The following is a 24976-nucleotide window of genomic DNA, read 5'->3' as shown; positions in this document are numbered from 1 at the left end:
GCTATATTTAGTTGGTATATTTGAATTAATAACTGGTGTAAATGTGTCAACCCTCATTAATGAGCCATGTGAGCATGGGAAATAATTATTAATAATTAATATTTGTGATATGTCTCCTATAAGCTGCTAGGTGGAGCAAATAACATGTAATCCTATAAACTCTACATAGCAATGGCATAATTAAAAAAAACTTATGAGGAGAATGAATAAGATTTGTTTGCAAAATAAATAACTAACGAATAATAAACAGCAGATGCATACATTTGGTACCTCAATAAATAACTATATTGAGAGATCAGGTGTGACAGGAATAGGTTAATGGAGCAGCAAATTAGCTTGTAAAATTTGTTATGCTTATTATGTGTATTTATTTCTAAGTTTTATTTCTACTCTGCTTGGTTTTCTAAGAATTTTCTTTTATTCACTAATGATTACTATACATTTAATACACAGTAATCAGTAACATATATATATAAATTCCAATCTTCATCAGAATTATCTACCCTTTCAAGAATCCTCTGTTCATTTACATTTTTTTTTTTTTTGTCAGTGACTCCTCTGTCTTATCAATAATAGATACCTTGCATGTTCAGTATTTTGTTGGAGATCATTGGATGCAGTCACTTCTCATAATACATAGGATTAATTTTTATTCAGGAATAGATGAATTTTTATTTACCATTTTGCCCTATTAGAAAACTGAAACATTCCATCCCAAACAGACACTATACTGCAGAAGCAAGAAAAATAATTAGTTTTATTGTATCACTAAATACTGTACAGAGACATGTACAGTCTATGTACTATATTTAGCACAAATTTGTGTAATTAGAAACCACTGGAAGGACCCACCACAATGACAAACATATTCCCTCCCTTTATATGTATGCCAGAAACAGTTTTATTGTAGTACCATACACACTAGGTAAATAAATACATTTGTCTCAACATCTGCTTTCAAATTTTCAGTTGCAGAAAATACATAACAGCTATTTATAATGTAGTCACTGGGTACAGAAAGTATGCAATTGATGTAAAGCAAAGTTTCTAAAGCAAACAAAGATGCATATGCATATATATGTTTCACAAATGCTAATTTTACAAATAAAATTCTACTGAGAAATTTCCAACAAACATGGTGTACAATCTTTGTGAAAGTTGACTATCACATTAAGTAGGACACATATGCTAAGGCTAGTTTGTTCTGGCAATTCACGCACATGCAAACACTGCCCACTACAAACATGTTAAGTATCCAGATACAATATGCTTATCAAGAAAATTTATTTTTCTCAGGGCCCTCACAAGCAAAGTACAAAAAGAGGAGAAAGTTCTTGTGCTTCAATATTGTTAGTATTTTAAGTCAACAAACAAACCTCATGGACTTTTTTATTTAAAAGAAACAAGCTTTTCTTTACAGATTCTCTGCTGAGAAGGTTCAGCAGAGAATCTGTAGGATGACTTAAGAAAATCAACTTCATGCAGAGAAATAACTCCAGATGATTAATTGTAACAGTAACCAGAGAGCTAAAAATTTTTCACCTAAAACATGTAACAACAAATTACTAGAAATTGCTTGAGAAACAATAAGCTCATGCAAACCAGTAAGAGAAAAATGGAAAGAATATTTCCACTGAGATTTTCTGTGTGGTAGGCTCCTGGTTAAATATACCTTTCAATTTTATCTCATCATTCAAATATTGAATGTCAGCCTTTAACTTATTCTTTAAAAGTGTATAAATTGCTAATTACTGAAGATATTCATTGAAGTATGTGCTCTAATGTCAGAAAGTACCTTAAAAAACAGTGCAACAATGTTGACATCCATGAAATTGAAAGATTCTGAATCATCTATATCCAGAGATTCAGGTGAAGTCTTACTCCTAAATAAATCTTCTGCAAATTTTCAGGATTATCTAAACTGAATAACTGCTGTAACAAATTTGGCACGAAATCAACAAAAAAGACCAAAACTGTAAACATATCAATAACATAGAAACCTACAGGAAAACCTATAAAATATTTCAGCTATTTAGGCACAAATTTTAATGAAGATGCCAAATTAAATATGGAAATAGATAACAGAAAAGCAAAACTAATATGGTAAGTAGCCAGTTATCTATTTATTTATTTATATGGGGGAGACAAATTACCCAAAACACTAACTGAGTCATATACAAGATGGTCTTCAAACCACATTTATATTATAAATCTGATAGTTGGTTTAGAAATAACAGTTCATCAGGGTATACAGAAAATTCATGAAAACAGTTCACTAGAATGTAGTTTATCAAAAAATAAAAAAAATAATAAAATAAATAATTAATTGAAAACAATTCATTACATAACAGTTAACTAAAAAGGCAATTCAACAAAAACCATTTTCTCAAAAACAAAAAACAATTCATTGATAGGCAATACGCTTAAAACACAGTTTATCGAAAGCAAATCATCTAAAATCTGCACTTATTAAAAAAATCATTCACTGAATGAACATTTTACTGAAAAATGATTTGAGAACTAAAGTGAGAAGTAGATATAAGAAAGTTTTTTTCATCAAAGAAACAATAGTGCTTATTTGATATAAAGTTGATACATAATTAGTGTGGCATTACGTGCTGCTTAACAATGTCAATATTCATAGTGTGACTTTTTTCTTGACTACTTGTATTAGAAACTATAACTCGTTTTTTTAGAAATGTTAGTCAAGTGAGTAATATTTATTATCTGACTAGTTTCACCAATTTTTGCTATCGGCATCTTCAGGGATACAATTGGTAAGCGATATGAAGGTAACAGACTAGGTTTTAACTGACAGTTCTAATTCATACAAAATTAGTACTGTGCGTGAGACAATAGGCGTGTCGCGGGTACATGATTTATTGGTTGAGAGACATAATGTAATTGGCGTGAAAGTTCGTTTCTTTGATATTTAGCGATCTAATTAAAGTTTTCCAAATATCAGGTAGGATTAGACCTTGATTCTTATTTAGGTTTCCTGTTGAACGGGCGACTATAGCAGCTTCCTTGAAGGTTCTGGAATGGTAGTTCTCTTCTATATAGGGCATATGACTCTTATCCCACTCAATAAGATGGTTGGTAGTGGCAAAGTGTGAAGAAAGGCCTGAAACGAGACAGAAGGAGCACATAGCCTATGTGCTCCTTCTGTCTCATTTCGAAGCTTCTAGAGGTCTGACCAATGTAACTAACACCACAAGAACAAGGTATATTGTATACTTCAGAGTACTTGTAGAACGGATGAGGGTCTTTCTGTGTTCTTAAAAATTTCCGAATAGTGTTGACTGGCTTGAATTGAAAAAGATGAAAAACTTCCATTCTTAGACATCTTAATTAAGAAACAAGCCAACAACAGTATCAACCTGTCTGGTATAGAAAACTTACGAATACTTGATGTTACTTCCATTTCAACTCATCACATCATATATCCCAGAAACTTAGCATTATCCATATGCTTAAGAAAAGAGCCATACAGTATACCACAAAGACAACATGATGACACCCAATACATCAGCACTGTAACTATTCCATTTGTTAGTGCCATTTCCAAAAAATTGGCTATCCTTCTAAAACCACACAATATTAGAGAAACATCCAAGCCAGTCAACACTATTCAGAAATTTTTAAGATCACCGAAAGACCCTCATCCATTCTACAAGTACTCTGGAGTATACAATATACCTTGTTCCTGTGGTGTTAGTTACATTGGTCAAACCTCTAGAAGCTTCGAAATGAGACAGAAGGAGCACATAAGCTATGTTAGAAACAACAGACAAGATATTTCACCTTTCTTCCCACTTCGCCACTACCAACCATCTTATTGAGTGGGATAAGAGTCATATGCCCTATATAGAAGAGAACTACCATTCCAGAACCTTCAAGGAAGCTGCTATAGTCGCTGTTCAACAGGAAACCTAAATAAGAATCAAGGTTTAATCCTACGTGATATTTGGAAAATTTTAATTAGATCACTAAACACTAAAGAAATGAACTTGCACGCCAATTACATTGTGTCTTTCAACCAATAAATCATGTACCCGCGACACGCCTATTGTCTCACGCACAGTACTAATTTTGTATGAATTAGAACTGTCAGTTAAAACCTAGTCTGTTACCTTCATATCGTTTACCAATTGTATCCCTGAAGATGCCGATAGCAAAAATTGGTGAAACTAGTCAGATAATAAATATTACTCACTTGACTAACATTCCTAAAATATGAGTTACAGTTTCTAATGTCAATATTCATTTGAAACAAGTAGTGAGGGAGGACAAGTGGAAATGAAAGAATGTCATGAACAGAATTTGGTTCTAAAACGACCATGTCCATGAAAAATACTGCATGTTATTACTGTTATGTAACATTTTCTTGTAGTATGAAGAAGAAAATAGTACATATTTGAAAAATATATTATTATTACATGGGCATCTCCATGAAATCTGGAGACTCGTCGTGAGAGTGTGGATCTCTCACAATGAGTCTCCAAACTTCATGGAGATACCTATGTAATAATAAGATATTTTTCAAATATGTAGAAATCTTTTTTTTTTTTTTTTTTTTTTACATATACACACACTTATCATACTCCTCCTTAAACTCATTCACAACTAACTCTAGCAATCTAACACAACTCTCCACACAAAAAATCTAGTGTGCACACCCTTATTAAAGACACTCTTACACAAATTTCACAAATGACATCTACTTCTCTATGTACTGAAAAATTTTCTTTGCATTAATCTTATAAAACTCCTTTAATAACTTAAGTTTCTATCACGTCTCCTCTTTTCTTCTTCTCAACTAAACTTTGCAACTCATACACCTTCAACCTATCTTCATAAGAAGCATTCCACAGACCTGTCAGCAGCTTAGTCACTTGTTTCAGCATCCTCTCTACTACCTCCTGATCCCCAAGAAACCCAGTTAACCAATTCTGCGTACCATTGTCCAGATGAGGCCAAATCATAGCCTTTATGTCCTTTTGCAATATGTCCTCTGAACTTCAACTCTGTACAACCATTATCCCTAGGTCTCTAACTTCATCAGTTTCTTGCAAAATAGTACCGTCAATGTGATACAGGGAATGTAACTTCAACCCAATGTACATAACCTTATATTTTGCAACATTAAATTGAGAATCTTTATCCTTCACCCACAATGCCAATTTATTTCAATCATTGCAGGATATTTACATCACCTTTATCAACTATTGCCCTCTCCATTTTTGCATCATCAGTAAAGAACTGAATATTCCCCTCCTCCCATTTCCCTATATAATTGATAACGGGGTTCTGTACTTGAGCCAGTACCTTTCAATTTGTACTGGCTAAAGTACAGAACCTCAAGGTACTCTACTAGTTACCCTCATTCTCCTAGATTCCGCTCCACCATATACTACTCTCTGGTGTCTGTTTATCTGTCACCTCCCACCCCCATGATGCCAGCTTCACATCCATTTCCTCCTATGTTTGTAATAGTTTTCCATATGGTATTCTGTCAAATGTCTTTGCAGTATCATAGTGTACCCATTTCCTTTATCCAATTCCACTATCACTTTATTATAAATTGTGAATGAATTACTAAGAAAGGACCTACCCTTCACTAAGCCATGCTGTCTGCTATAGAGCATTGTAACCTTATTCACTTACAGTTCGATTTTACCTTTAACCAACATTTCTAATAGTTTAACAACCATTCCTGAAATATTAATTGGTCTGTAGTTTGCTACTTCTGTTCTTGGAGTCACCTTTATGTAAACTAGCTTATCCTCTTTCCACTCCCCTGGAACCCTGCCAGAGCTAAGACTTAGACTGAACAACTTTATCAGGGACAATGCCCATTCTCTTGAACATTCATGTAGTACTTTGTTGAAAGATTTTTCACTTGGTTATATTATAAATTAAAGATTCTAAGAAATTATATTCTTGGTTTCATCCTTTATCCAAGAGTAAGCGAACAAAGTTTGCAAGTGAAGTTACTTCACGACTGGGTTACTTGCATATAGAGGCTAATGACTTCGCATCAATTGCCTGAGTATCCCATAATGCAATGCACTTATCTTTACAGACATGCATAATGCTATGCATTATGGGAAGAGCTACTACCCAGACTGTTTTCGACCTTTATTGAGGTGAAAAAGTAAAGAAGTGCTCGTCATAGGCCTAGAGTAGTTAGTATAGGAGTGTAAGAGAGCTTGATAGTGTTAGGAGAAAGAAAAGAGAGAGAGATATAAAACAGCTGAAGCTTTTTCTCTATCATCATATAGAGAAAGGCTATCAGTTTTCCTTTTTCACCAATCTCATGTAGATGAACAATAAAAAGACCAATTGAAACTAAAACTCAAAAATGACTGATACCCAGGGGGCTAGCCTGATCTGAGTTAACTGCCTTGAGTTGGCCTTCTCTGCCTGGGATTGCTCTCCAGACATTCCTGCAATTGACTATAAGACCACATTGAATTAAGAGTATGGAACCATTTAAAAACCTCTCGTAGCAAAAATAGATAGAATTTTATCTCACCCCTGGTGAATATTGCATAATGTAGGTAATCTACACAGCACTTCCCAAACTGTGGGCCACAGCCCCATTGGGGGTCGTAAGTTTTGTTGAGGGGGGGGCATGAAATAATGAAAACAAATTTAAATTGTTTTAAGACTAAGTAGTTTTTTATCTTAAAAGAAATGTATTTATTTTTTATTATGATTTATATTTTAATGGAAAAAATCACACATTGGCGTTTGTTCACAAATTTTGCTTTCTACACATTTTGGTGCTTAACGAATATGAGTAAATATATGCTTATTCATATAAGTTTCATTTCAAAGATATTGATAAGAAGTGCACAAAAAAGCTTACAAACTCAAAATCTTGAATATAAATTGTGTTGAATATAAATACAATAAATATTACAATAATATATATCTATATTACGATTTTTTTTGATGGGGGGCATGAAATATTTTAATTTTTCCAAAGGGGGCCTTTACATCAATAAGTTTGGGAAGCACTGGTTACACCACCTAGCCAAAAATTTGATACTGCTATAATGCTTCTTTCTAAATACGAAAATAGTCTAACTGAAAAATAAAATTTCCACAATACAATATTATAAAGCATTTGTAAGTCATATTGCTGGTTTTCAAATCCATGTTTCTTTCTAACCTTCCATAAATGGTATTTCAATTCATTAATTATAAAAATCAAAATTCTCTTTCCATTGCTGATAGGTAGTGTGTACTGCAAAAAAATAACCCTCGTGAATAGGAGGAAAAGGTAGGGATATAATTGAGATATATAAGCTTGTCAGGATTTATTATCTGGTCGACATGGAAGAGATTTTCATAGAATTGGAGAGGGGAGTATACCACACCCTCCTTATACAGTTTCCAGCAATGGAAACTGTATAAGGAGGGTGTAAACAGAGAAGTGAGGAATAGGTTCTTTGCATGGAGAGTGGTTGGTGAGCAGAATGCATTGCCTGAGTGTGTTGTGGGTGTAGGCACATTAAATCAGTTTAAGGCACAGTTGGATGAGCATTGTATGCAATAGTGTGTACCTCCCATTATGAGTCTCTGACTCCATGGAGGTCAAATGTAATAATAATAATGGAATGCCCAACACATTACATAATATGTTCCAAACAAGCAGGGAAAGAGAGCAGCTGTAGAATGCATGTTGTACTGTTTCCAATCGGTAACAGATGTCACAGATTGGATCTCCGATGTTAAAGTACCTCCATTTGATGGTATTGACCGGAAAGCAACTATATGTAATTCTCCAAGCAAGATCCCTCCTGTTAGGGTATCCTTGGAACTTCAATAAATTATGAAATAAAGTGTTGCTGTCAGTTTCCAACCGTGAAAGTTTGTGGCGAAAGATATTAAAGATTTCTTTATATCAAATTTTACTTACTTTTTTTTTAATGGAAAGAATGTCAATGCCAGAATGTTATAGTAGTCTTAGAGTTAAGCACAGAATGTTATAATATTTACAAACAATCTCAGCTTTTGGACCTTTATAATAATTTACTCCAAACAGGAGAAGATGAAAACCCAGGTAGTACAGGAGGTCTGTAAATGACCAAAAAAATTTGCACGGGCTTACTTTATGATTGCTTTTCTTCAGCTTCTGTGATGTCTGTAATATTTATTATACAAAACCGAGCAGGAAAGATTATGGTTTTGAGTACTATGGATTTAGAAGAAAAGGAAAGTGGCCCAATTTTATAATCGTCTAAGGTTTAAATGTTATTGTATATAAGTTCTTGAACTGGTAATATTAGGTGTAGAAGGGAATTGCAAGTATAACGAGGGGTTAGTCCAAAAGGAATGCCTCCAAGATCCCAATTTCAAAAACTTTTAATTTTTTCTTGTCTGCATTAGTAGTTAATCCACAGATCTTGCTGAGTTTTACCAAAATACCAAAAAAAAATGTATATGAAATCATCATCCTCCTTCTTCTAAGTGACCACTACATCATCGGCATATGCAAATAACTTATTTTCCTTCATAGTTGAAGGAACTGTTATTTCGTGCACAGCACGTGTATTGTCAACTTCCTGTAAGAAAGATTCCAGAACCAATGCAAAGAGAAATGGACTAAGAGGGCAACCTTGTTTGACTCCTTTTTGAATTTTGACCAGATCTGACAGGAACTTATTAACTAAGAGGCAGGTAGCAGAATTGGCATAGACTCCTTTAATAATGGATAGCAGCTTTTTACACAAAATTTGCTGGAGAATGTGGAACAGAAAAGGATGCTGAACGTTATCAAATGCTTGAGTAAGGTCTACTTATAGCACTGCCATCGACTGCTTTTTTCATATTAATTAAGTGGATTAGATCTTGTAACAGAAACAGATTAATTCCACTGCTTGGCCTGGAACTCCATACACCTGTGTGCTTTTAATTATGTACTTCATTCCCACTTTGAGTCTATTATTGATAATGCTGAAAAATATTTTGTCATCAGTATTAGATAGAGAAATAGGTCTCCAGCTGCTGATTAAAGTTTGATCTCTATTAGGTTTTAGAATGAGGATAGAATGGCTCGCTAAATTTACTTGGTATGTGTCCTAAAGAGAGAAAAGGATTAAACAGTATAATAAAAAAGGGGAAGAATAAAATCCCAGACCTTGCAGTAAAGTTCTATCCCTAGTCATCAGGTCCTGGAGATTCTTTCTGGCAATCTTTATAGGCTGTGGTAACTTCAGGTGCTGTAATGGGTCTGTCAAGCTCATTTTCGATATGAACAAGAAAGCTATTAATATTCCAAGTGTTATAATTTCCCACAGTACTACTGTCTTCAAACTGATTTTTGTAGTGTTTTTGAAAGGAGTCAAGGATCTTGAGTGGTGGACATGTCTTCACCATTAATGCAGATTTGAATGATAGTCCTTTCTTTGTAGAATTTAGTGAATTGCCTATTGAAAAATGCAGCTTAAGGGCTATCTGCTAAGTGCTGCTGTACTTTTATTTTAAAATTTCTTTCTTCTAATTGTTTCTGCCTTTCCACTTCTATCTCTATGTTAATGTTTCTAATGATGTTGCTACATTCTATACCATTGAGTTGATTTGCTATGAACCAGCCTCTCTCTTTATACAGGTCTTTCAACTTTTTTCTTTTGAGGAAAGCTTGCACCTTTCCCCATTCAATCATATTCTGTTTTATTGTCTGAATTTTAACCACATATCCTAGATCCAGGTAACATTATTCAAATTTGAACAGTGTCTGGAATTTGGTTGAAAAGATCAATGGAAAATTTGGTGGACATCTCCATGGTCCAGAACTGATCCCTACTTGTTCCATGCAGCAGAATTTAAATAGAACTGGATTATGATCTGACATGTTGATGTCAAGAAGTTTTATCTGAATTTCCTATTTATTATTATTATTATTATTATTTTGACACCTCCAGGGAGTCCAAAGACTCATACAAGGGGAAGAAGAGATATAAATTTAATCAAGATAGGTACCAATACCTTGATTCATGTCTGTGTAAGCCTGGAGATTAGGATTGTGAATCTTCCATGTCTACTAGTTCAGCAGTGTCAAGACATGTTTTTAACTGTGCATATCCCACTTTTCCACTCCTGAGGTCCTATTTTGTCTGATTTAGGGTTTTCAATACAATTCTAGTCTCTAGCTGCTCTGATGTAGTAGGCACCATATAAATATGGCTCCTATTCCTGGAAAAATTTTCATCTAACTGTTCCATTGGATGAAGCATAAATATTTATAAACCTTACTAAACATCCACAGTATTTCCAGTCTATTGCCACGATTCTTTCTTTTGCATCCCTTTGGATATTACAGAATGACCCAAGGAGGCAGGGGAAGGGGCAAGAATAAGAACTCCTACTCCAGCCCTGTTAAACTTTCCAAAACTCCAATAAGAAAGAAGTGGATATCTATCTGATAAAGTTTTTATATCTTTATATCTGCAGAAGTATGTTTCTTGAAAAAACTTTCTTTCTTTCTTAATCTTTCCCTCTTTTACCTTTATGGTGTTGAGGTTTCTATTCTTTATAACCATAACCGTTATACGAGGATAAGGTGGATGGCCTCCTGGTGTATCCTATGTCTGTAAGAGAATTATGTTCTGAAGGTCTGTTTGCCTGCTTGTGGGAGGAAAAACCCCAGATAAACTGGGTAGAAAGACTTTGCAGTCCATGTCCAGCTGACTTGTTTATGTCTGAGAAAGATCCTAAGCTCCTCACGTCATTGACAGGAATCCAACCCATGACACTCATTTCCCCCCAGACATATAGCCCTCAACTAAATGTGCAGACTCCTGAAGAAACAAAAACCTGATATTATGGCATAGCATAAGTTTCCATATAATTTCTTGTTTAATTTGCCTGTGGAATCCTCGTACAGAGAAGAGATGCTATGATCAGTGGAGTATCACTGGATCATCCAACTTCTAGATTTTGGATGATCTTGATAAGGAGCAATTGCTCCTTCAATCTGTGAAGGAGCAATTGTGTAGCCTACTTCTTGTAAACTGTTTTCCAGTTTTTTATGGTTGCTTTCCATTATTTCAATTTCATGCCTATTGTTCTTGATTTGGAAGCTAGTTTTTTTTTTTTTTTTTTTCATGTAGCTGTTAATCATACTAAGAAAACTTTGAATCAGTAAACTTTATTTTTTCTTTAGTCGTATCTTTTGTTAGCATGAGATGGTTCTTCACAGTCCATAAAATCTTCTGAGCCTGAAACGTATTGATTTGATTATCTACAACCTTCTCCATCTTTACATTTTTTTATTACTTCTTTTTTTCTTAGATTTAGTTCCTTTTTTTTTAATGAATCTTTTAATTTTTTTTTTTGTTTATCCTCTTTTTTTTTATTAATTCATCTTTTCTTTTTTGATGATCTTGTCTGTATATAAAGTTCTTTCAGTTGTCTTACTTGCTTTTCTGTTTCTTCTCCAGTTTTCCCCTTGTAGAACAGCTTCACGTGTTTGCATTTCATCTTGTATCTGTTCAGTTGTTATACTAGGTTCATTATTGGCTCCTGCAATTCTGGCATTTTGGGGCTAATTTCTAGCTGATTTGTTCATGCACTTTTTGTGATTTTGCCAAGTGTAGTTTGTTTAAAAGTGCTGTCTTTACTTGACTGAATTGGAAGTTCTGAGAACTCTTCTTTATGATTCTGATATGTACGGTGTTCTAATTGGCTCTAGTGCTCTCCCTCTTCCAGCTAAAGATCTGAAATGACTGTTAACGCAGTGTCCAGAACTTTTGTATTTCTGACAGGATTTGAGATACTGATTAGGATATGTCCGATCTCCATGCAGTTCAAACATTTAGATTTGGGGGAATTGCAAGTGATTGTATGAACCATAATGCAGGCACTATCTCTGTACTGTGGGATAGTTTACCATAACTTGGGTTGTACTAATGTTGACAAAATTTGGCATGGGCGTCTTCATATCCATTGTGAAGGTGACCTCGCCAGTTACTAATTTTATCCCATTTCAAGAATGTCTGTATAAGAATTACTGTTCTCTATATATTCCATTAGAAATCATTTGATTTTTACTGTTTAAAACTGTCTTCCCACCATTAGAAGAATTACTGTGCTACCTTCAAAAGTAAAACCCTGTAATAGTTTATCCCTGGTTTCCACATCTTTAAATACAATTAAATATTTCCCTCTGTCATACGACGTGAAAGAATAAACCATGCTAGCACCAACTATCTCTTAAAACTTAGTATCTGTCTTCTTGCTTCTTTACATCCTGCAATTTCAATTCCTAGAGTTTGCACCCTTGGAGGAATTGGTATCATTATCTCAGGTGAGGAAAAAGACAAAAACCTCTGTGTTTGATTGTAAGAGGGAAAAAAACCTTTCAATCGTAAGACTAAGAATTAAATAATTGTGTGATATAGAAACAATTCTACACCACCAGCAAATGCCCTATTTGAGCTACTATAAAATGCCTGCCGTGATACTGCCAAAAATCACCTCAGAATGCAGATATTAACAAGCAATCTTAATATTTATTTAAAAAATCCAGTGCTAGTGGGAGTAACCAACACCACTAGCACCAGTAAAATAAAATCAAAGTGAAAAACAAAGGAAAGAAAACCAAAAGACTTATCTAAAGGACCAAAATCCAAGTCATCATCAGTAGGAAACAAACCCAGATGTGATACCAAGGTTGAAGTAATGCAGAAGTCATATTTCCATATACAATTAGCCAAAAGGTGCTACAGCTTATTACTAAAATACTCTGGATTAGAGATAGATGTTTAAAGATTTTTCACTTGGTTATACTATAAAAGAAATAATATTCTCTATATACAAGTAACCCAAGTGTGAAGTGACTTCATGCACAAAACTTTGTTTGCTTACACTTGGATAAAGGATGAAACTGAGAATATAATTCTCATCAAATATAATTCTGTTGCCCCCCCCCCACCTCTTCTTGTTCTGCTGTTTTTATCAAAGAACTAGGGCTAGTAAAAAGTCAGTTACTGGAACAAGCTCCAATTAACATCAGCAGAGTTCAAGATCATCACCATCAACAAAAAAAGAAATGGAACGAGCAGAAGAATTCAATTAGTAATCAATATAGCATGTGTGTGTGAGAGAGAGAGAGTGAGAAACAAAGACGACAAAAATAGGCAAAATTCTTCTAGACAACATATACAAAATGTTATATTCAGGTAACAATGATCAGGGAAAGATTAGCTGATTTATAGAGTACTATCTCCCACAACAAATGGAGATAGTACTCTACAGACATAGATCATTGGATCTGTTTAACACGTTCATTGCCAATCACAGGATATCGCGTGACGCGAGTTCTCACCAAACGGTCGATCACGCATTATCGCGTGGACGTTGCTAATTAAATTTAAAAAAAAAAAAAAACTTGGCCACCACACGAAATTCCAATTTTCAGCTTGGCAATGAACTATATCACGCGATCACGTGATATGGCGAGTTCTCACCAAACGGCTGATCACGCGTTATCGCGTGGACGTCGCTAACTAAATAAAATAATAAAAAAAAATTTGGCCACCACACGAAATTCAAATTTTCAGCTTGGCAATGAAAGTGTTAAGTAAGGGGAGTGAAGTAATGTCTATTCCATGAGGAACCAACTTTTGTGAATGACTTTTGTCTTGTTCCAATGAACTCTATGTCTAGTGTTGATGGTATGCTATGCAAGTCCAGACTGTTCAGGTTCAAGGTACTGAATATACAACTTTCTTCTAACCAGATAAGAGCAGATCTTCCTGTTCGTCTGAAATGGAATCTGGTAGACACCTGGATAGCTGAGATGTGGGAGCTTGTCCTTTGGAGACGTGAGGAATGTGAAGATTTTTCTGATGGTTCGAAAGGCTAAAGCATTAAAATCACAAATATTTAGTGGTTTTAACACTTTAGCTATGCATTCGCTAATGCCTTGCACATAGGGGATAGGTGTACATATTATTTCTTCTGTATTTGATGAGGATGCTGAATCATGACTACTCAATGCTCTTTTTAGGAAGGAATTCTTATATCCATTGGATAAGAAGGAATTAATATATTGCAATTCTTTCTATAATAATTCTTTTGAAGAATAAAAGGAGTGAGCTCCATGAACCAGTGCTTTTATAGTACCTGCCTTTTGACTGGGATGGTGATGTGATTCAGCATCGATGTAATGGCACGTACAAGTCTCCTTCCTATAGACTGTGAATTGTAGGTTACAATCTGGTTGGTGAAGAATTAAGAGATCTAGAAAGGCTAACTGTTTATTTACTTCTACTTCTAGGATGAACTGGATCCTTGGATGAAGTGCCCTTCCATATGGCAAAAATGTCATCCACATATCTGAACCAATGGTTAGGTCTAGGTGAAATGTTGTCAAAAAATACGTTGTTCGAAGGGCTCCATGAGGAAGTTGGCAATAGCAGGAGATATAGGATTACCCATTGCTGTTCCTTTAATTTGTTGGTATAACTGGTTTTTGAAGGAAAAATAACCAGACTTTGTTACAAATTCAACTAATTTAACTATGTTTGGAGGAAATTCTTGGCAGTAATTCAATGCTGTCTGCTAATGGAACATTCGTAAATAGAGAGAATAATGATGTTCAAGTGCTTGCTTGCACTTTTTTCTCTTAGTTGATAATGCATGCAAGAAATGTAACTTTCTTCTCCAAAGTGAATGTGAGCAATTTCTCTTGTTATTTTTATATCAGCCTTAATTCAAAACAAAGAGACCTGCCTATAATAGATGAAACTAATTTTATACTTACTATTATTACTTTTTTTTTTTTTTTTTTTTACTTATTATTTTACTTACTTCTGCTAGTATGGCCAAACAAGTGTAGTTCCTACATGCTTAGACATACAACAAAGAATCCACAAAAAAGTATCGACTGTTTCAGGAAGGCATTTCTGATTAATATTTCTAGAGCAGGACCTCTCACAATTAAATTATGTAAAAGGCCACTAAACCTTAACTGTTGAGTCTTTACAAGGCCAACTGTCAGACAGTGGGCAACAATTCTGGATAAAGACACTTTAATCAAGAGTTTCTTTTGGACAAAAATTACAAATTAATAAAAATAAAATAAATTAAAATGACATTTCTAGATAAAAATTTAAAAAAATACATCATTGTCATCATCAGATTCCTGATATGTATCATTGGGGGGGGGGGGAGAGTACAGGATATTACAACAGCACTACATGAAATAATTTGTTCATTAATAACTTTTTATCAACAATTTCCTCTTAAATTTATTTGTTATCTGTAGACTCCAATATTATCTGTGTTCTAAAGCACATCTTATAGTATCAATCCACCAAAGCCTTGGTCTTCCTCTGGATCTTTCTCCTGTCAGACAGGAAAAAAAACACTTGTTTCACTAATCTTTGCTTTTCTATTCTATAAACAATTTCTTCTTCCATTCTACTAACACATTCCTGAATGTTAATAACATAAAATTCTTTCCTAATATCCTCAATTTGTAATATGATACTGTCATTGATGACATCTGTTCACTCTCCAAATATTTCTCAGAACTCTCATATCAGTGGCCTCCATTCTTTGATCAAGTGTTTTTATTTTTTTTTAACCCAGCTCTCAGATCCATAAGTTAAAATTAGTTTGAACCCTGTCTTCTAGTTACTGTAACTAATTTCTCTCTTCTTCCATACAACTTTATTCAGTTTACTTCCTCCCATACCTACTTTGCTAATTTTGCTGTCTATTTCCAAATTTGTCATCTTCACTAAAAATTGTGCTTAAATAGCTGACGTGTTTTACTTGTTCTATAGGTTCTCCATTCAGGATGTAGTTGATGTTTTCATTATTTCTACCCATTTTCACTGTCCTTTTTATTGCTTATGCTCAAAAATTTATTACACCATTATTCAATTTAGTCAGGAAATTCTGCAGATTTGTACTGGATTTATTTAGAAGTATACTATCACCTGCATAAAGTAAACAGTTGAAATGAGCATCCATAATTTTGATATCAAGTTTAATACCACATTCTCCATAATGTTATCCATATTAATGACAAGCAACAGTGGTGATAATGTATGCCATTGTCACACAACCATATGCCTGGTGAAGAAGTGTCCTAGGTTCGATTCCCATCGGTGACGTGAGGAGCTGAAGGATCTTCCTCAGCATAGCCAAGTTAGCCGGTCTTGGACATGGAAGTAGTTTTTCCTCAGTTTATCCTGGGGTTTTTCATCCCACAAAGCAGGCAAACCGGCCTTGAGAACTCAACACTACAGGACATAGGATACATTGCGGTGTAAGGGTAGTGTGAATGGTTTGAGGTCTGATGATTAATAAACCCTCGACACTGCAGGGTAAAAGAGGGAAGAAGAAGATTGTCGCACAACTAATTTAATATTGAACTATCTTTCTGTACTTTCTTCAGTTCTAACTGCTGACTTATGACTCAAACACAGACTATGCATTGCTCTATATAACATTCCATTTATGAGGGTGGTCTGAAAGGTTCTCGGCCTAACAATAAAAAAAAAGAAATTTATAATTTCAAGATTATTTTTATTTTTCAACACAATCTCCCTTAAGACAAATGCATTTATTCCAGCGATGTTCCAGTGCCATTATCCCGTCCCTGTAGTGGTTTTCAGTAAGATCTGCAAAATATCCCTCTACGGAATCAATCACCTCTTGAATCTGAAAAAAGCATTGACCAGCAAGGAAAAGTTTTAGTTTTGGGAAGAGATAGAAGTCAGAGAGAGCCAAATCTGGAGAATAGGGTGCATGTTCCAACAATTCATAGTACAGATCTCTTAATTTTCCGATTGACAAACCTTTGTGGGCAGGTGCATTGTCCTGATGAAAGATGATTTTTTCCCTTCTGGAAACAGTCTTTTCTCACAAATTTTTCATCTAGTCTGGTTAAAAGATCAGAATAATATTCCCCGGTTTTTGTTTTACCCTTTTCAAGATAATTAATAAACAAAATGCCTTTAGCATCCCAAAACACCAATGTCATGACCTTTCCTGCTGATGAAACCTCCTTTGTCTTCTTTGGCGCTGAAAAACCAGTTCTGTCCACTGTTTTGACTGATGTTTGGATTCTGGTGTGTAATGGTGAATCCAAGTCTCATCCATTGTAATGAATCGATGCACAAAATCAGTTTTATTCTTGTTAAAATGCTCCAAGCACTGTTCAGCGATTTTCTTGCGAGTGCGTTTTTGATCTGCTGTGAGCAAGCGCAACACTCATCTTGTGCAAAGCTTTTTCATTTACAATACTCATGGCAAAATATATCCTACACGTTCTTTTGAAATGCCTATAGTTTCAGCAATTTCAAGCACTTTGACTCACCAGTTAACCAATACCATATCAAGCACTTGATCAATGATTTCTGGTGTTGTTTCACTTATTGGACGTCTTTCACATGGATCATCTTCAAGACGCGTATGGCCATGTTCAAACTTGGCAGCCCATTTCATTTTAAAGGCCCACCTTTCCTAATTGGGTTGTGGGGGCAACAGCTGCAAGAGGAACTTCTAATGGTCACAACCCTCTGCCACCAAGCTCAGGTGTTCCGGTGGGATTCCCAAACGTGTCCACTCAAGGTTTTGGATATAATCTATCCAACGAGTCCTTGGCCTCCCACGTGGCTTGGCAAAGAGGGCCTGCTGAGGGAGCTTCTCTTGTGGCATTCTGACCAGGTGCCCGTACCAACATAACTGTGATCTCTCAACATTTCATAATTGTCAAAAATGAAGGAGAAGAGTGCCCATAAACTTTTATGAACTTCGAATGAATTTCTTTTGGCATTAAGGGATACAGACAACACTTTTGTTTCAAACAGCTGTATAAAACAAACTACCTGATAGAATGCCTTGCAGTTTCACATGGATGCTTATGACAGATGTACCAACTTAGAAAAAAAAAAAAAATTTACTGAGAGTGTAGGGTTGCCATCTAAGGTCAAGGTCAAGAACTTTTCAGAGAGCCCTTGTATACCACCTGTAAGTGCAACATTTTTAAGAGCAAAGCTCTTAAAAATTGAGCAGATCTACAAAACTTAAAATACAGATTTTTGTTATATTGAACTAATTTCTCAACTATGTGTTAAAGTGAAAATGTGATCCTGATAACCTCTAATGGCTTGAACCCAGGAACAATTCTTCCTAACCTTTTCGCAACTATACTTGTGTGGCAATGAGTTTGAAGCCATCTGGTGTGAGGTGGAATCTAACAAGATCAATTACATAGTGAGGTGTTGTTACAGACCTGGTGAATCGGTTGCTAATGATGAAGAAATGCATCACCAAATAGTAAACATGAGCACAAAAAGAGTAATCATATGAGAGACTTTAATTACCCAAATACTGATTGGGTGGCAGTAGAATCTCATGAGAAGAATGAAAATGCATTTATTGAGCTGTTGCGGGACAAGTTCCTCAAGAAGCATGTGATAGAAGGAACTCGAGGGCAAAGTGTTAGATTTCATTATAGTGTCAGAGGGCGTTTCGGTTAAAGACATAACTATTCTCCCTCTAGTTGGTGACAATGATCATGCGGTACTCACTTAGGAAGTGACTAAGTTTATGTATTCAGAAAAGGTAAAATGTTGAACTAGAAAGAAGAAAATTATGACCAACTGAGGAGTATGCTGAGTTCAGTGGATGGGACTGGTTGCTGGATGGGAAGAATATCGACAGTGCATCAGAAGTATTTAAACAATACTTATATTATACGATATCAGAATGTATCCTGAGAGTTCGAAGAATAAATAAAGTAGTAGTCAAACCGATGTGTAATCTTATTAAGCAAGAGATTTGTAAGAAAAGGACGATGTGGAAGGAATACTGTTTGCATAAGGATGATGTCCGTTTTGAATGTTATAAGCAGCAGGCTAGAATAATCAGAACTGTTGTACGGAAAGCAAACTCTGAGTACAAAAATAAACTGGCTCTGCATGATAAAGACAACCCACAAGAATTCTATCCATGTTCTGTGAGTAAAAGAAAGAATGAATATGAAAGAATAACTCATAAATCCAGATGGTGTGAGGGTTACAGATGCAGAAGAGGCTGTTTAGTTAATGAGTGCCCAAAGCTATCAACCTGATGAATGCAACATTGAACTCATTGTCACCTCTTCACTAGATGACAAAATGCAGGTGTGTCTGGCCGAGATATTAGAGCTGTTGCACAAATTAAATAAGAATTCAGCAATAGGGACTGATGGAATATCAGCACGTGCACTAAAAGAGTGTTCAGCTGAACTGGCCAATCCTTTAACCAGGCTGTTTAATATGAGTCTCAGAACAGGGAAGATTCTGCAGGAATGGAAAGAATGTATGGTAATTCCATTGCACAAGAGTGGTGCAAAGACCGATGTATCCAGCTATTGACTAGTTAGTATCTCAGGAGTGGTGAAGATTTTGGAAAAATTGGTTAGGGCTCACATTCAGAAATGGGTTGGCAGTGAATCTCTACTTTGCAATGAGCTTCCCTTAATAAACCATGGGTTTATTAAGGGAAGGTCATGTTTTAGCAACTTGCTCACATTCTATATGTAAAGTCATTCACTTCGGCGTGATTACATATCCCATGTTGTGTTATATTGGTTTGATTATGCTAGAAGAAACTGATGAGGGAATCTTAGAGTGTTAGTAGATAAGAAGTTCAGGGGCCATGTAGCAAAGATTGCAAATACAACTCAAAAGATAATTGTAATGCTGAAACGAACATTCACATGTAAAGATAAGGATGTCATTTTGCCTCTTTACAAGGCCTTGATAAGATCTCACTTGGACTATTGTGTGGACTAAGGGATCTGCAACCACTTGTGCGGGAGGGAGTGATTTAAAACATATATATATATTAAAAAATTGTAATTCTGTCTTGGAAGAATTCCTTAATTTTCTCTGATTTCCTTCCCAACTTGACTTCACTTTACCTTCTCCTCAAATGGCCTGTCTTGTATAAACTACTTTACTACTGACAAACTTATGTGTGGTACTGTCAAAATATATTTACATAGTTTGGAAATGCCATTACTTTTACTAAACAAAAGTCAATGGAAGACTTTGGCAAGAACACAGAATATAAATATCAGGAATGTGGCAAAATATTCTATAGGTTGTTGAAAAAGCTCAGAAATGGAGGAAAGAGTGCTGTAAAAGGAATTAGAGATGATAAAGGAGACATGAAAACTGGAGAAAAAGATATCCTTGATATATGAGGTAATTACTTCGAAAATTGCTAAATGAAACAATCAGTGACAGCACAGATGTAAAAAACACTCAACAGGCATGAAATTAGGAATACATATATCCATATTTAGAAAAAAGCCATCAAAAGCCTGAAATGTGGAAAGGCAGCAGGAGTAAATGATATTCGACCAGAAATGCTCAAGTATGGAGGTACAGAAGTCTTGCAGTGGCTGCACTGCATAGTTCAGAAGGCCTGGAGGGGGGACGAATTCCAGATGATTGGAGTAGAGCTCTCATAGTACCCACATACAAAAATGGAAATAAAACCGAATGCGAGAATTACAGAGATATTTCCCTACTGAGTGTTCCTGATAAGATTTATGCAAGTATACTTGAGAGATGGTTGAGAAGGATTATGGAAGGGAAGCTTGGTGAAGAACAAGCTGGATTCAGTCAAAAAGAGGCTGTCAGGATCAGATTTTCACTTTATGACAAATAGTTGAGAAATCCTGAGAATATAACAAAGATCTGTATTTAAATTTTGTAGATTTGAAAAAGGCATATGACAAGATGTCAAGAGAAAAGCTATTCAAAATGCTTCAGTTATATGGTGTCAATTGGACATTATATCAAGCAATATGCAGTCTTTTTTTGAGTTGTAAGTCAGCAGTTAGAATTCAAGGAAGTCCAGGAAGATAGTCTGATGTTAAATCTGGTGTGAGACAAGGATGTACATTATTCCCTTTGTTATTAATTATCTATTATGGATCACATTATGAAAGAAAGTGGTATTAAACCTGATATCAAATTTGGTATGAAACTCAGCAATAACAAGAAAAAGATAATGAACATTGGCAGAAACATTGAAAATATCAACTGCATTGTGAATGGAGAACCTATAGAACAAGAAAAACATTTCAGCTACTTATGCACAAATTTTAATTTTACTCTTATTTTTAGTGAAGATGGTAAATTAAATATGGAAACAGATAACAGAATCAACAGAGCCAATATGGTAGGAAGTCAGCTGAATAAATTTATATGGAATAAGAGAGAAATTAGCTGTATAGAAAACAGTGTTCAAACCAATTTTAACTTATGGATGTGAGAGCAGGGTTAGAAATAAAACACTTGACCAAAGACTAGAGATCACAGATATGAGTCCTGAGAAAGATTAGGAGTAATATCATATTAAAAATGAGGATATTAGGAAAGAACTTGATATTGTTGTATCCAGGAATGTGTTAACAGAGCTAATCCCAGGTTGGTATGGTCACTTAAATAGAATGGGAGAGGAAAGATTAGCAAAACAAGTGTTCTCTGCCAGGTTGGAAGGAAAAAGACCCAGAGGAAGACCAAGGTATAGGTGGATTGATACAGTAAAAAAAGTGCCTTAGAAGTCAAAAATATAAGATCCGATAATGCAGGAATCTTGACAGACAACAGATTGATTTGGAGGAAAATTGTTGATACGAAGTTAGTAATGATGTAGACTTTTTCATGTAGTACTAGAAACTGCCTGTGAAAGATGGATAGTCAATTAGTTGAAATGCTCTCGTTTGCACAGCAAGAAATTTTAAATAAGTTTTTGGGATAGTATCTAACATTTGCAGATTTGGGATTTGAAAAAGAGTAACTAGATGAAAAGTAGAATTCTAAGCACAAATGAATGCTAAGTTTTATGAAAGCTGAAGATGGTAAAGAAGTGATGTGTTTGTGCCAGGAGAGGTTTCACTAAGTCCACAAAAACAGATCTGGTCTTAATTGCTGACCTGAATGCTATTAAATGAAAGGAAAAAAGAAGAGTAACTTTTTATTTTTATTTATTTTCTGAGATGAAACAAAATTGTTTTAGAAACAATGAAAATGATTAGGTTGTTGTCACCCCATTGAAAGATGGTATGGAGAGTGCTTGTATCAACAAAACCATGGAGAGGATTGGAGGGCAGTGAAAGAAGATAATTTAAACAAACTATATGTGCAAATGATAAGGATATAAATCTAGATCTTTCAAACCAAAGAGCATTATGTCTACTGATAATGCTATGAATGATTACAATTATTAATAAATACACTTGACATTTAATAACTAACATAGTATAGCTGAATAATCAAAAACAAAAATATTCAAACATTATGTTTACTTACCATCCAAAAGAGAGTTTCTATGGCAAAATTAGTATATTGTTCAATTGTTGATAAGACGCTAAAAATAAGGCAGATGAGCACCACCAAAAAACTGTAGATAAAAGCATAACCTTTAATAAATGGACAAAATCAATAAATCAAATTCCATAAACAATCAAAATTCATCAAAACATGAATTATGATTAGTTCCTATAATTGTGCAAAATAATTTTAATAACTGAAAGGGTAATGCTCATTTTGTCATTAGTTAACTACACAGTAAAATTAAATTAACTAATATAGTGGATTCTCACCAGAGAAAACATCATTATAACAAGTTTACTCATGCATTATAACAAAATATTGAAGTTCTGACTAAAACCCTATCAGCAGTTTGCTATATAGAAGTGTTTATAACAATGAATTTCAAATGTCTTCCTCTTCTTTATGTATTAGCCAACATTTTAGCCTGAATAGCTAAGCAGACAGAGTTTACTCTCCAACTAATAGGCTGTGGATTCAAATTTTACTGCAATCATAGAGGGTATGTCTTCACACTCAGTATGAAGACATACCTGCTTATTAAAGGAATGAATGTTATATATCAAATATGCACACTAACTGGCTAGTTTATAAGCATTTTTAGGAAGAAATAGAAAGTAACTTTCTATAAGAACAATCCTGCAATCAGCATATTATTATTATTATTAAGAGAGACCTCCAGGGAGTCAGAGACTCATCGAGAGAGGCCACATACCACATACACACACACCAGCTATCATACTTATTCTTGAATTCATTCACACTGCTTGCACCCACAACATCCAAAGGCAACCCATTCCAATCACGCACCACCCTCTGAGAGAAAAATCTAGCCCTCACACCTTTCTTGGCAGCGTCATTCTCGGCTTCCAAGGATGCCCTCTTGTCCTTTTCCCACCCTCCATAAGTTGAAAAATTCCATCAATTGAAATCCTGTATGACCCTTTCAAAAATTTGTAAGTCTCAATCATATCACCCCTCTTTCTTTTGTTTGCTAGTGTCTGCAGTCTACAAATTCTCAATCTATCCTCATAACCAGTATTCTACAATCCTGATAGCATTTTAAACACTCTCCTTTGTCTCTCTCTCTCTCTCTCCAATACATCAGAATAATAACGGAAACCAGGAGACCAGACCTGCGCACAATAGTTCAAGTGAAGTCTTATCAAGGGTTTGTAAAGAGGCAAAATAACATCCTTATCTTTACATGTGAACGTTTCAGCATTGCAATTTTCTTTTGAGTTGTATTTGCAATCTTTGACACATGGCCCCTGAACTTCAACTTCCTATCTATTAACACTCCAAGATCCCTAGCCTCATCAGTTTCTTCTAGCCTAATCCCACCAATATAATACGACATTGGATATCTAATCATGCCGAAGTAAATGACTTTACATTTACTCACAAGTAAATGATACCCATTTTCCTATTCCCATAATTCCAGCCTATGCAAATCGTTCTGCAAGTACTGCATATCAGTAGCATTCCTGATTACCCTGCCTATCTTTGCATCATCAGCATATAGCTGTATGTCGCTAGCCAAATCCTTCCTAATATCATTAATGTACAGACTGAATAACAGTATACCAAGCACTGATCCTTGTGGTACCACTTGTTACATTAAACCTTGCAGACTCAGATCCCCCGTATACCACATTTTGATATCTGTCAGTCAGCCATCCTCTTATCTATGCTAATATTTTTTAATCCAAACCCATATTCAACAATTTATGCAACAGTCTACGATGCTGTATTCTGTCAAAAGCTTTAGCAAAATCCAAAAGTATCATGGTGTATCCATTCCTCTTGTCCAGTTCGATCTATAACATTGCTATAAAATGTAAGCAAGTTGCTAAAACATGACCTTCCCTTAGTAAACCCATGTTGTTCATTTCAAAGTAGAGATTCACTGTCAACTCATTTCTGGTGGGCCCTAACCAATTTTTCCAAAATCTTCACCACCACTCCTGAGATACTAATTGGTCGATAGTTGGATAAATCAGTCTTTGCACCCCCCCCCACTTGTGCAATGGAATTACCATATTACCATACATTCTTGCAGAATCTTCCCTGTTCTGAGACTCATATTAAACATCCTGGTCAAAGGATTGGCCAGTTCAGCTGAACACTCTTTTAGCATACATGCTGATATTCCATCAGTCCCTATTGCTGAATTCTTATTCAATTTGTGCAATAGCTCTAATACCTCGGCCTGACACACCTGCATTTTATCATCTAGTAAAGAGGTGACAGTGAGCTCAATGTTGCACCAGGTTGAATGCACTCATTAACTGAACAACCTCTTCTGCATCTGTAACCCACACACCATCTGGATTTAGAAGAGTTATTCTTTCATATTCACTCTTTCTTTTACTTGATTATGAAACGGTATTTCTTTTACTTGAAATATCGAAAAGCCTGTGTTACTAGGTACTCAAAAACAAAGAGAATTATGGCTGCAATCAAAGTTAAAAGATTAATGTTTTTTTTATTTTTTATAACTACATTAAAAGTATTAAATCAACATAAAACCATACATATTAAGATAATATTATCATCATCATCATTAAATAATATGTGCTCTTAAGGAGTATTTTTATCTAAAACATCCA

The 24976-nt window shown here is 35.0% G+C and overlaps 1 protein-coding gene across 1 annotated transcript in view; it reads right to left on the bottom strand.

Moving 5' to 3' along the window:
- LOC150102760 (potassium voltage-gated channel subfamily KQT member 1-like) overlaps nucleotides 1-24976 on the bottom strand; it is a 295473-nt gene that overhangs the window by 236151 nt on the left and 34346 nt on the right. The window contains exon 3 of the mRNA XM_090398734.1: nucleotides 22344-22434. Within this exon, the coding sequence (XP_090254860.1) occupies nucleotides 22344-22434 (91 nt within the window). The remainder of the gene's footprint in view (nucleotides 1-22343; nucleotides 22435-24976) is intronic.

The sequence above is a fragment of the Typopeltis vanoorti genome, chromosome 10, assembly GCF_054136105.1.
Source record: "Typopeltis vanoorti isolate ZY-2024b chromosome 10, IOZ_Tvanoo_1.0, whole genome shotgun sequence".
NCBI classification, from domain to species: domain Eukaryota; kingdom Metazoa; phylum Arthropoda; class Arachnida; order Uropygi; family Thelyphonidae; genus Typopeltis; species Typopeltis vanoorti.
This window is presented reverse-complemented; position numbering and strand designations above follow the sequence as displayed.